We start from the raw sequence: 13,935 nt of genomic DNA, 5'->3' as shown, positions 1-13,935 counted from the left end.
CACAAAATCAAGCAAAGTGTGGCCAAAGTAGGTTTAAATGCTTAACCTCCCCTCTAACACTAAACTGCCTAGAGCATAGTCCTAATCTTAACGCTTAACAGATAAATGATCTGCCTATCATTGGATCTTACTACTAGCCTATTTCCTACATGGTTCCCTAACACGAAAGTAACCCCTTCCATATCGTTGTTACTCTATCCCGTGCCAGCAGCCATTGAGCCATAGCCTCACCTCACAGTAATATCAAAATATTCCAATGCCTGTCTTCTGCCATTCAAAAGTCAGTGACCTGTACCCTATATGCTCATTCTTAAGTTGAGATGGCATTATCATATGTGGTACTCTGTAAATTAAATGCATACCTTTGAGATAACATCTAGTTAGTCTATGTCTACGGTATGCAGTCAGCTCAACCAGTGTGGTCTCAGCTAAGCCTTTTACAAACATGAAGAGCATGCAATAGCCCTGAATCAGTCTAGAAAGGATTTCTAGAGAAAGAGATACAAAGAATTATCTTTTGCATTACAAATTGAAATTTATCTCATGTCTTCCCATTCTCCTTGTTATTCTGATTTTACTAGTGAAATTGACCTGATAAGAAAGTTACTATCTCATGTATTTTGTAATACAATGACAAAAGCACAAATGTTGAAGTTGATTTATTGCTATATTTTATTGAGTAGGTGGATTAGAATTTTGAATTCTCCATAAAGATTTACAATAAACAAGTAAATCATTTCCATGTTGCAGCTTATATTTCTTTAACTTCGATATTATTTATCATCAGGAAAGCCAGGTTTAAGCGTTCTAACAGTGTAACAGCTGGAGTGCAAGCTGACTTGGAGCTCGAAGGCTTCCCAGGACTAACTGTTCCCACTGAAGACAAGGGCCTGCAATTTGGATGTTCATTTCAGCGCCATTCTTCTGAGCCCTCAGACACCAGCCAGCAGTATTCAGTGTATAAGACAGTGCACACACAGGGCCAGTGGGCGTACAGAGAGGACTATCAAATGCAGTATGATACAGCAGAGGAAGCTCGCCAAGAATCATGGATGGACAGAGCCACTCGTAGCCTCCCGGACTCTGGAAGAGCATCTCCTTGTCACCGTGATGGGGAGTGGTTCATCAAGATGTTGCAGGCAGAAGTGGAAAGGATGGAAGGATGGTGTCAACAAATGGAAAGAGATGCAGAGGAATATGACCTACCAGAGGAGAGTAAGTTCTGTTGTATTGTCGTGTAAACACATATGGGAGAGTCATGGGGTTGATTTACTAAAGGCAAATAGGATGTTCACTTTGCAAGGGAATTATTCAATGAGGTGCAAGAAACTTGCACGTGATCAATTGCTTGCACATGATTGGATGATGGAAGTCAGCAGAGCTTCACTCATTCACTTAGCTGAAGGCAAACTTAGCTCAGTTCCTTTGCAAAGTGAACAACAGCCTATTTGACTTTAGTAAATCAACCCCATAGGTATATAATATTGATTGCTATGTCACATATTCATCAGGAAACAATGTAATAAACCTAATGACAATAGGGATACTTATTACCCGTTATATCCAGCTTAAAGTTTAACTTGAGTCAAAACCCTTTATTTTGTTCTTGAAAAAATAGGGAAGGGGCTTGACCTCTGTCAAACTGTTATTGCTGTCTGTGCACCTGTTGGGTATATTCTTTCAACTTTCTGTCTAGGTAGCAAGTGATGCAGGAATTCTTCAGTCTGGACAGAGACTGCAACAAACCACTTTCTTCAGTAAAATGGGAATGGTTTATAACTACTGTCAGGTATTTATTATTGTCTTCCTGCCCCAGTGACAACTACTCACCTTATTTCTTGTCCTGGTGTCAAAGAGGCGGGATGTGTGGTAAAATCTTCAAGTGAGTCTATTATGTGGCAAATAAGTTGCGCTCGGTCTAGTTGTGAATGGATGTGAAAGTGCTCTCTCAAAACCCAAAGGGGGAAACCGAGCGCAACTTATTTGCCACATAATAGACTCACTTATACACAAAGTTGCTGCTGGTCTATTTAGTTATTTAGATTTCGAGTCACTCATTCCCAGCGCAGTGATTTTTGATTATTACTAAAATCTTCAAGTGGGCTCAAGGACAACAATTAAAACTTGACGGGATTGTTACCTTTGTCCAAGGATATCCAAAAGTAAAAAAAAGATTTGGTAGTTGTAGTTGAGGTTTAATATAAGACTGCTTTTACTTCCAATAGCTCACTCTAGTATTTACTCTGGAATCATGTGACAGGAAGTGCTTGAAAAGCTTGTACAGAAGGGCATAAATTGGTGTGTCTTTAGCTTTATGAAGCAGTCATTTATCAGTATGACCCTAATTACAATAAGTCAAACAACTAGTCATGTGATGTGTTATAAATTAACTTTAATAAAACTGATTTGTACGCATTAACTAAACCCTAATTCCAATCTCTCCCCTCAGGCCACTTTCATCTCTGCAACATCTAAAAAATTATTCTTAACAAATGACACCACAAAGCTGCTAATTCACTCCCTTGTTATCTCTCACCTTGACTATTTTAACTCATTGAGGTTGATTTACTAACCTTATAAACACGCCACAAACAAGTATACACCTCTGTAGTGTGTTCCCTCCCAGCATGATCTGTTGGTGGAATCTAAACACCTTTGTAGTGTGTACACACCCAGCAGGTGTGTTGTGCAAAGCCTTGCATGAATTGCAAGGTGATGTTGTGTAAATTAGCTCTATGTTGTGTTGCTTGCGTTGATGAATGCAGGAATGTAAATGCATGAGCTAACCATTTTTGTCTAAACTGTGAAGCAGCATTATATATGTATTATGTGCATTATTTTTCCATATATGGCATTAGTGGAAATATGCTTTTAGAGACTTTTTGGTTGATAAATACGTTTTGCTGTGTGAAAATCACACACACCTGGTGCGTGCGTGTGTTTAGGTTAGTAAATCACCCCCATTGGCTTACCTATACACAGTCTTTCCCCCTTCTGTCTATCATAAATGCGGCTGCTGGACTCTTTCACCTCACCAACCACTCGGTGGCCTCCGCCCATCTCTGCCAATCACTCCACTGGCTTCCAATCATCCAGCAAAAATAAATCAAATTACTAACAACTACATACAAAGAAATCTACAACTCTGCCCCATCTACATCACCAACTTCATCTAAAAATATCACTCATATCATCCCCTTTACTCATCCCAAGATCTCTTGCCCTCTTGCTCTCTCATCTCCTCTTCCCATGTTCACCACCAGCATGTTTCAGCGCCTCTCCCTTCTTATGGAACTCGTTTTCCCAATCTGTCCAACTATCTCCTACTCTGTCTGCCTTTAAGTGATCCTTAAACGCTCATCTCTTAAAAGAAGCCTATCTGCCACCTGAAATGTAGTTTTACTTTCTCCATTAGCTCATTCCACACAATGAATGTCTTTTGTATGATTTACCCCTCCCTTTAGATTTTTAATCTCTTATGAGTAGGGCCCACCTAAACCTCTTGTGTTGAATTGTATTGTAATTGTACTGTCTCCCTTAATTTTGTAAAGCACTGTTCAAACTGTCGCCTAGATTCTGCAGCCAGCAGGTGAATGGAAACAGTGAGTAGTTTGTGGGAGCAATAGCCAGTTCTCTCTCAGTTCCTCTCTCAGGTCCACTTCTCTGCTCAGTGGGTGGGTTCAATAGCCACCCTGCTATTGGCTATTGCAATTTGAAACAGCCAATAGCAGCCTGACAATTGCTCCCTCCCACTGAGCAGAGGAGCAGACCTGAGAGAGAAAGTTCTCTCTCAGGTTCACTCTGCTGCTCAGTGGGTGGGTTCAATAGCCAGACTGCTATTGGCTACTGCAATTTGAAATAGCCAACATCAAGCAGGCGATTGCTCTCCATTGTTTACATTCTGCTGCCAACTGCAGCAAGATGTAAACAAAGAATTTCCTTAGTGAAATATTCTTTCCTTCCTTCATTTTCTTAACAACATTTTTTAGTGTCCCTATATCTATCAAGCAACCTCCAAAAAAAATCGAAGACATATTATGCCCTCTTTTTTTTTTTTTTTGCTGGTTGCTTGAGCATGCCGGTCACTTGAATGCCATATCATGGGGAGTTTACTGTAATAATATGTATAACAACAGTTCTTAGCAATATGCATTTTCATGAGAAATTTGATTCCTGCACCTGTATAGTACAGAGTTACACAAAAAGAAAGTGATTGTGTGTTTGAATGAATCTGGGTAAAATTTGGTCACGCTAAAAGCTGGATAATCATTCTTGGTATAAAAAGCTTGTCCTTGACCGTGTCTTTCACTTACATAGTGTATTGAAAATTCACCCCGAGCCAGACTCGGGAATACCACCAGGGAGGTTAATTCCCCATTATTAGTAATTATTAAATCGAGGACGGCATTTTTCCTAGTTGGAATCTCCACCATCTGTTCCAAGAAAGTGTTTCCCCCCCCCCCTTCTCCCACATCTGTCCCTCCTGAATAGGTTATACCCATCTATATTAGTAGCCCAATAATGTGTGCCGTCCAGCCAGGTCTCCGATATACCCACTATATCGAAGTCCTCTTCGAGTATCATAATTTCAAGCTCTTCTAATTTATTTACTAGACTTCTAGCATTGGTGTACATACATTTAATTCCTGTCTTGTTATGGGACAAAAGTTTATATCCTACTTGTTCCCCACTAGTTTTATTGTTTGGCCTTGATGTTGGTTGTTCGTTTCTTATTTTATTCACTTCTGACAACTTATTTGCTACATTAACTGTGTTGACTGGATTGAGCCCACTATCTATTCCTATATTACTTCTTTCTGTATTATTATTGTTATTATTATACACTTGTTCTAAAAAGAACAGTAAGGCACCTGTATAAACTAGTGTTCCTATGTTGCCTCAGTTGGATTGGAAGAACATCATCACATTAGGAGAAAGGAGCACGGCTAATGGAATACCATCAGATTACCAGATTTCTGACATATAACCTGATTCTGGCAATTAAGTGTTAGCACTAATATGATGCCACTGATAGCAGTCTTTAAATTCCATACCAAAGACCACATTCATCTGCTATCTTTAGCTTGTAACCCTATATTCACATCATTGTGTTAGAGCTGCCCTTAGTACTAAGTTCAAAGGCCTTACATATTAATACAAGATATTCAAAAAGAAGTCACCCTCCGAGACATACAAAACTATTAGGATACATAATGTGCCTGCATTCCTTGTTAAACCTTGTGCCACCTCCAGCTATTGGTGTATGCTGCACAATGCTTTCTATCTGTGTTAGAGACCGTTCACAATTACATTTGTCAGTGTGCTTAGGGCTTCTGTATGTTCTTTTCGTGTGGAATCAAATAGGGAAAATATTGGAGCTTTAGGAAATGACAAAGTACTTGCAATAAATAATATACATTTTATATGTGATTAGTAAAGGACAAGAGTGTCCCATATTCTGAAAAAGGTCAAACATGAATGTTTTCAAACATTTATTAGCAGAGCTTTTAATTTGCATATCAAAGTGGCAAGCAACCGTATAAGGGATCTCAAAGGGTTGCATTAAACTTACTGTCAAATGCTCTGTGTTCATTTTTACATGACCATGAATGCATAAAACAGTTTGCCCCAGTTTTTGCCCCAGCTCAGTCAATTAGCTTGTTGAATGTTTGCAGAAGTGTATGAGGGCCTAAAGACCATCATAGTACATTACCATATGACATGATTGTTAACAGGTAAACTGCATTTAAAAGCAGTCTGTATCAATTGTTTATGTGAGTAGAAAAGGTAAGTGACATTTGACTTCTGTGAATTTTCATTTTGGATTTTGATTCATGCTTGGGTGTTATGGATTTACCTTTTTATCCTTCCTTCTATTTTTGTACCTATTTATCCTTCTATTCTGTCAAGCTAGTCCTTGCTTTTAATTACATTTGTTCAGTATGGATCAGTAGTTGCAGCTATTATAACTTTGCAAGGGAATTTTACCTTAGTTTAGTGAATGAGGTGCAGCTCTGCTGACTTTAATCATCCATTCTTCTGCAAGCAAAAATCCTGTGTTTCTTTAAGTTTCCTCCTTGCACGTGATTGGATATTCTTTGCAAATGGACTTTTCACCACATTCACTACGCTAAGGGAAAATTCCCTTGTACAGTGAAAATTCACTGCAAATTGAACATTGTCTGTTCCTTTAGTAAATCCAACCCTTGTCTTCAACAGTGTGGCTATTAGGGCCCAAGTCAGGTGCCAGAGGGGAAGCTCTGTTGGATTCTCTTTTGGAGATTTTAAATAAATCTTGTCAACCTTTAATCCATAGTCCATTCACATTTTTTCAGTATTTTTAGTTCTTTACTTATGCAGCATCCTCTTATATCCAATGCCTCACATCAGAACCTTCATTCAAAGGTAAATTCAAACATGCACTCAGATTGTTCCCCTAAGACACTTGAATATGACCTTCACAGATCTTCAGGGTTCTCCCTTTAAATCCCATTAAGAAGCCTTTCTCTCCTATTTAGTCAGGATGTAGCCTTCTTGACAGCAACAACCTTGGTTGCTTACCATATTCTCCCAGGCTTCATTCTTAAGGTTGGTTCAGAATTCTAATTTAAAGAGGAAATAGACTTCCCTTTCCTATGCCCATTTTCTTTACATAGCTGTGAGGGATTGCCACCATGTTGAATGTAGTCAAGACTTTGGGATTCTTCTTCCGCAACCTTTTGCCCTTAGAGAGGACTAATTCCTTTTGTTATGGAGGCTTTAAAAATGAGCCTCAATGGAGGAATTATGCATCTTGTGATCAAGGCTTATGCACATTGTCAAATCTGTTGATATCTCCTGGGTCATTCGCCACCAGACTTTGGTGGTAAAAATGGGAAAGACCACCACCTATTATTCTGTATATCCCTTTACAAAATTTTACAGAGTAGGCGTGGATCAGTTGAATTTGGCATGGACATTCTTGTGTACTTGGTATTTTTTCCAGGGGTAGGGGCACATTTTGATTTATTTAAAAGAGTTAGTAGAAAAAAATAATCTAAAAAATGGAAGCATTGAGCTATATTGAAAAAGCTAGTGAACAGGGATTAGTGTAACTGAGAATTTTTGCTTCACCATCCTGGATGTTGTAGCACATTTTGCTATGTTGGTGAAATGCATTGGATTCAATAAGAATGTGCATTTTTTCCAGTGCAAATAAATGAATAGGTTCTGAGCTTGATGATGATTGTCTTTAAAAAGCCTAATTTGAGGCCGCAACAGAGTGTGTTGCAGTTTGTGGAAATTTGAAGCCACATATGCTTACTAACATTCCTGAGCTTTTTCTTGGAAATATATAACTTTGAAACTATTGATGTACTAGAGCAAAATATGTTCATCGACTACAGGTCACATCAAAAATATAGTCAATGTTTTTTGTTATTTATTGGCAAAAATAGTTGTGCTGTACATTGGTTGCATCAAATAATTCTCAGTCTAGCTTCAGCCAGATAATTTGAATCTAGAGCTCCATCTAGTGCTAGAAAATAATTATACAATTGCTCAAACATTGTGAACATAGGAATTTAACCAGTGGTATGTGTATTTCAGGAGTATCTCTGATAAGTTCACGGTGTAATTCTTCTTCATTTATAATAAATCCTATCTAAAGAATATATCAGTAATTATTTAAGTTCCAAAAATGTTAATGTTTTTGTATGTAGGGGGCATCTACCAGAATTGTTCATATGACAAATGTAACTTTAAAAAAAAAAACCTGTGTTATTTGGGTACTTTGGCTTTAACAAAGAGTGTGAGAGATACTGGTATAGCATTAGTTGTCTTTTCTTCCTCTGGATCAAACATAAAACTTGCACACACACAGTGGTTGAACTTGATGGATCTTTGTCTTTTTCAGCCTTATCTGTTATGTAACTATGTAAAAGTTGAGATTCGCATAATAAACATTTGAAAAGGCACCGAGCAGTATTTGCTGTCTGGATCTAACTTAATATGAAATATTTATGCAATACTTCACATAATCCTGATTTCTAAAAGTGACAAAACATTTTCTTTGTGTCTGTGAACATAAAAAGGAGAATATAGTCATCAACACCATACATTCCCTTTCAGTGCCCCAAAAAAAAATGAGCAGCAACTATGCAGGAAAGGCAAATTGCAAACTTCTTACGCTTTTCTTTTGTTTTGTAGTTTTGGAGAAGATTCGCAGTGCAGTTGGAAGCTCTCAGCTCTTGATGTCTCAGAAAGTGCAGCAGTTTTTCCGGCTCTGCCAGCAGAACATGGTATGTGACAATCTTAATTGCTAATTGTTAGTAATAAAATACAATATATACAATACTGTATATACAAACTTACTGGTATGTTAAATGAAAACAAACATTACATATCTTAAACAGGAACTGAGCTATGGAAGCTGTGCCTAAAAACAAACAAGAACAGCAGGCAGAGGGTAACAAACTTGTCACCGACATTGCCTGGGGTCTCCCTGCTGCTGATCTTTTCCTCATTACTGCCCTACCATGCCCTGTTCTGCATTGTGTCTCTGTATGGAGGTGGCAATCATGGTAGAAGCAAGGCTTTGCTGTTCTCCTTGGTGTCAAAACTTCCACCAAGGAGAACAGTGAGTAGCACAGTAGTGGTATCACCAAACCTCACTCCAAATCTCCTGAGACCAGCAGTCAGAGGCAGCAGTGCCTTAGATCTCACATTACAGATATGCAGCTATAAGGCCATATGCACAGGAGTGCCTAAGAACCCTCACATAAAAGAAACTGCCCTGCTATTTTTCAGGAGGAATTCTAAACAAGATGTATTTTTTTACAGGGCACTGATTAGGCACAATTCAAATTTCAAAATTGTTCTTAGAGCATAGGAAATCTTCACTTTTTTAGTTCAATTCTATTTTAAAGTGCAACTATTCTAGAAAAGTGACCTATCCCCCAAATAAATTGATTAAAAAAAAGTTTTTGGCATCACTCAACTAGCAGTAACCAGGCACTTATTGATACTTCTTCCAAACAGTAACCATCTACCTCATTTGCATCTGGTGCGGGCCCCTCGAGACTAAGGGGTGCATTTAAAAAGTAGTGCTAAAGCAATCTCACAGCCATATAGCTGCATGAAAAAAAACACACACACACACACACATTTATTAACCACGGCCATATGGTTTATAAATGAGCATTATATTCACTAGCTTCAGGAGTTTAGAGCTGGCAGAGCATAATTACTATGAATGGGAGTTAAAGAAAAGCCAGGGAGAAGGGCTCAGTCATAGAATCTGTCAAAGTCACATGACCCCCTCCAATCACCAAGTTCTTCCTGCTACCATGAAGCAGAGAGAACTCTGTAAGTACATTCCCTGTCCTCCATTTAAAAAATGGGCCACAAAATACAGGCGTCTGTGTTGAGAGGGTTATTTGTTTACTTTTTTCTTTAAATTTATGGTTAAAGTGTGCTCATTGTTTAGCTGTGATAGTTTTTAATGGTTTCTGTTTTAATGGTGGATAATTTTATGTAACCTACACAAGTCTGTGTCCTTGCCCCTTTTCTAACAAAATGTTTGTGTTGTTACTTGGCAAAGCTGCATTGATTAAAGAATGTTAATACATATGCTTCTCGGCAGTCATAGTTATTCTCTGCTTGTTCAGCGATCCTTGTATCACCTTCGTTTAGAATTTTAGATTTCCCCGCAGTCCGATGTTTGATGCTTGGCAGTATTGTATATATAAATATATTTCTCTATTCTTATCAGAAATAGAAGAGCAGCTGGGAAGCCTTAATCATAAAGCTGAAACATACAAGGCATTGCACATTTAGATTTAAACAATGCGGTTGGACTCTTTGAATGCCCAATCAAATGCAGTGGAATCTGAAAAAAAACAAGATTTTTGCTTTGAACATATTTGGCTGTTTCTACTTTGCTAAGTCAATATTCTGTGCTCTTTTAGTAAATTATTCACAGTGCGTCAGGTGTATTCCTGGCCCTACTTATTTTACTTACCTGGGAGCAAGAACCTAGATTAGCATCACACATTCAGTGATTGAGATTGCTAGTCGTAGTTTTACCAATATTTAATAGGCGAACTTTAAAGTAACTCTTTCATGAAGAAAACTTGGCATCTTCCATTGCTGACCTTCTCCCTTTTCTGGCTGTTATGCTGACCTAATATTTTCACTGGGGTAATTCACTAAAGTCATATTGGCTATTCGCTTTGTGGGTACATTTTCCCTTAGTGAATGAGGTCAAGCTCTGCTAACCTCCGTTATACAATTATGTGCAAGCAAAAATACAGTGTGTTTTTTACAGTGTTTTTTAAAGTTTTCTTACATGCAAATGACAATTTGCAAAGCAAATTGTCATCCCATACACTAAGCTAAGATTATTTGCTTTTAGTAAATCAACCCCTTTGCCGTGATTTTAAAATGAAGCTCAGGAATGTCAGAGAAATTATGTATGTTCATATCTGCATATTTGCTCTAGGTTAGAGACTTAGTGCATCGAAGCAAGCAGATCAGCATGACTGGCAGGCAATTAGCATTTAGAAGTGGAGTTCAACAATAGGAACATCCATGTTTCTCTCATGACATGTTTCTAATAAGCAATCATTTAAAATGGCTGCTTTCTTCTGATAACTACTGTATATGAATCCAATAATATAAAACACACTTTTTTAATCTTCATAATTGTATCTTTGTATCTTGGCTGCAGAATTCCTTTCAGTTATAGGCAAATATCAACAATGTCTTAAATGTACAACTGTCAGTATAGATTGCTGTGTCCCCTGAACATATTCAGTATAATGCAGTCAGTGCTGGAGGTTAAATTAACTGACTACAATGCTGATGATGTGACCTGACAACATAAACTGAGCTGCATACCAGTTGAAATAACACTGTGACAAATTATTATTTATTTGTTAACGATATAACCTGACAACAAGACAGGATAACAATTCCAGTTTGACCCCCAGCCCCCCAAAATAATCAAAATTAGGGTTGCACAGATACCAAGTACCGTACTCGGTACGAGTACATGTACCGATACTTTTGAGCTCCAAGACTAGACTAGAGAAAAATTCAAAAGTTAGGAGGCAGCTGTCATTTGTAAGGAGCACACAGAGCTCCTGGGATTTGTACATCTCTGTTTTAATGTATGATTTTGTTTTTATAAATATAAATAAAGGGATGCACAGATACCATTTTTGTGAGTACGAGTACTGGTACTTGCCGAGTACTTACAAGTACGAGTACTGATACATTTTTGTTTATTGTCATGTGACAGTTTTTCTAAAACAATACAGGCTAATGATTTCAGGACAGTGGTGGAGCTCCAGAGCCAGGTCCCAGCTGCAACCGCTGCAACCCTGGTAGTTCATGAAAATGCCAAGTATCGGCACTGGTATCTGAAAAGTATCTGTTCATCCCTAATCAAAATCTATCCACTACATATGCACTCTCCTCAAATGATTGTAGAGTCTGTATCAAAGATAGCTAATAAGAATGGGATGCAGTGGGATTAAATCATAGCCATATCTGGTCTGAAAAAGTGCATACATAACATACCATCAATAAATTTATTTTTAACACTTATGATATACAGTACATAATAAAGAAAAACACCAATATATTTGTATAAAATGCAACACTATCACCAATCAGCATGACAATACTAGTGATAAAGAGGTTGAGATTTATGGAACTGGATAAAAAAATAGCATAGCCACTAGACTTGTTTCGGAAAGATTCGTTTTTCGGAAAAATTTTCGGGAATTCGTGCATTCAGATGCATCCAAACTTCTGAATGACAGAAATAACGGATGCAAACAAATACGAATTTCCGATGACAAAAATTTTTGATGCATCTGAATTTCTTTCCAATTTCCTTTCATAAAATGAAGTTTTATTGTATAAAGCATCAACTTAAAAAAATAAAATCTGAATTTTCGTTAGCAGTAGTATGTACGAATTTCCGTTGCAGCAGAGACATAAGACAAAAGAAAAAAAAATTACCTTTTTTGTCAAATAACACAAAAAGCATTCGGGAACCCCCAAATGCTATTCGTGAGCTCCCACATTCCATTTGGGTCTGTAAGCAGAGGTGTCATAATACCATTCATATGACACCTCGGCTCACAGACCCGAATGGCATTCAGGAGCTCCTGAATAGCTCAGAATGTTAAATGGGTGGAACGAGCCACATGATGTCATGGCTCACTCAACCCATTTGTTTACATTCGGGCCAGAGAAGTAATTTTGCGGCAAGCCTGCGCTGGGTTTGGATGGGTCGGAATGCGGCGGGCGTTTTTTTATTTCGTCGAGTCGGCAGGCATCGTTCATCATGATTGATGCTGGATTACATCGATGGAGCCATTTTTAAAAAAATAAAGGAATTTTCAGAAACTGACTCTGTTTTTCTTTCAATCAAAGGACTTTTTCACAATGTGTGCTTTCTTTACTTATATTTGCTTTTAACCCTTTAGTGAATGAGTAGGGGTACAAGTACCTCTTACTTATTCAAAAGGGGGGTGGCGACATCTGGTGCCCCCTTAATTAAAGGGTTACCCTGATGCAAATAAGCCCCCCTGCCCACAGACTTCCACAAACACCAGGCCAGGGCTGTGGGGAAGAGGCCCTTGGGCCTCTTCCCCACAATGGGGAACACGTGGCCTGGAATGGTGCGGGGGTGCATGTGCTCGAATCAAGGGTCTAGTAGGAATTTTAAAAGGGACCTCATGTTTTTTCTCCCCATTTTTTGGGGGTGGGGCTTCCCCTTAAAATTCCTACCAGACTTAAGGCCTGGTATGACTTTTGGGGGAACCCCACCCCTTTTTTCTAATTTTTAACTTGGGGGTGTCCCTCCTTGGGGGTGTCCCTCCTAAAGGGGCTGGTATCAATTAAGGTGGAACCTCACCTTCTTTTTTTCTTCTGCAGACTAGAAACAAAAAATAAATTTTTTTTCTTTTGTCTAATGCCACTTTGCTGCAAATAAATATTGCTCATAACGAAAATTCGTACATACTACGATTTCGTCAAATCCCGAAATTTGGCTCGGCTATTCTGCTCGTACCTTTGTGGTACCGAGCAGAAAAGAAAAGAAAAATAGTTAAAAGAGTAGAAAAAAACAAAAAAAACACGATCGGGCGGAGCTAGCAGTGACAGCAAGCTCCGCCCAACTGTTTTCTATTGGCCGGTCAGTTCTGCTGCCGCCAAAATAAAAAAAACACCATAGGAATGCATAGCTAGATTCCTAGTCATCCCAGAAGCAGAAAAGAAACCATGCGGCTTTCCGCAGCAGAATGCCCCATAGTTTCTCTGAGCAGCAGACAGCTGCTCCATACATTGTATGTGCCCTGAGTGCCCTATAACTCAGTTTAGGGCAATCTCTTGCCGCCAGCAAATGGTCTCTCCCACAGCAACATAGCCTATGCCCAGGGCTCTTTGCACTCTTAGCTCCAGGTACAATACACAGCAGTCTTGCAGCTCTCCTCACTGCAAAGACTCTCTCTCTCTCTCTCCCAGGACTCACAGAGAGGCACATCCAGACTCCTTTGTAGTCTCCTGGGGCCTTGGCAGCACAAGGTTGCAGCACACCATCCCATGTACCCTGCAGACTGCTCTACAGCCAATCCAAGTCCTTCTGACATTGGCTGCTGGTGGCAGGCTTGTCCAGGCTGCAGTACCAGCCAATTAAGATCCTCTCCTGGCTCTCCTGTCCCTACAGCTTTCCATCAAGTAGGGAGAGAACCACTGCAGTACCAAGGAAGCAGGTAACTGCTGGTAGGCTTAAAGGGACGGTAGCAGACCTAGCAGGGGCAAACAGAGACAGAGGTGTTGATTGTAGATACCTTGAACATAAGTTGGTAAGCTGGAAATCTCAGCAGGTAGAAGAGTACAACAAACTTAACATGTATTGCAGCACAGAATATACAGCAATCT

The 13,935-nt window shown here is 39.0% G+C and overlaps 1 protein-coding gene across 1 annotated transcript in view; it reads left to right on the top strand.

Annotated features, from left to right (window-relative positions):
* Window positions 1-787: 787 nt before the first annotated feature.
* DLGAP3 (DLG associated protein 3) overlaps window positions 788-13,935 on the top strand; it is a gene marked incomplete at its 5' end in the record, with an annotated part of 16,326 nt that continues 3,178 nt past the window's right edge. The window contains 2 exons of the mRNA XM_018572123.1: window positions 788-1,215; window positions 8,188-8,279. Coding sequence (XP_018427625.1) covers window positions 788-1,215; window positions 8,188-8,279 — 520 coding nt within the window. The remainder of the gene's footprint in view (window positions 1,216-8,187; window positions 8,280-13,935) is intronic.

The sequence above is a fragment of the Nanorana parkeri genome, unplaced genomic scaffold (assembly GCF_000935625.1).
Source record: "Nanorana parkeri isolate BGI_ZX_2015 unplaced genomic scaffold, ASM93562v1 scaffold1941, whole genome shotgun sequence".
NCBI lineage: Eukaryota > Metazoa > Chordata > Amphibia > Anura > Dicroglossidae > Nanorana > Nanorana parkeri.
The sequence above is the reverse complement of the archived record's forward strand: the minus strand, read 5'-3'. Positions and strand labels throughout refer to the sequence as shown.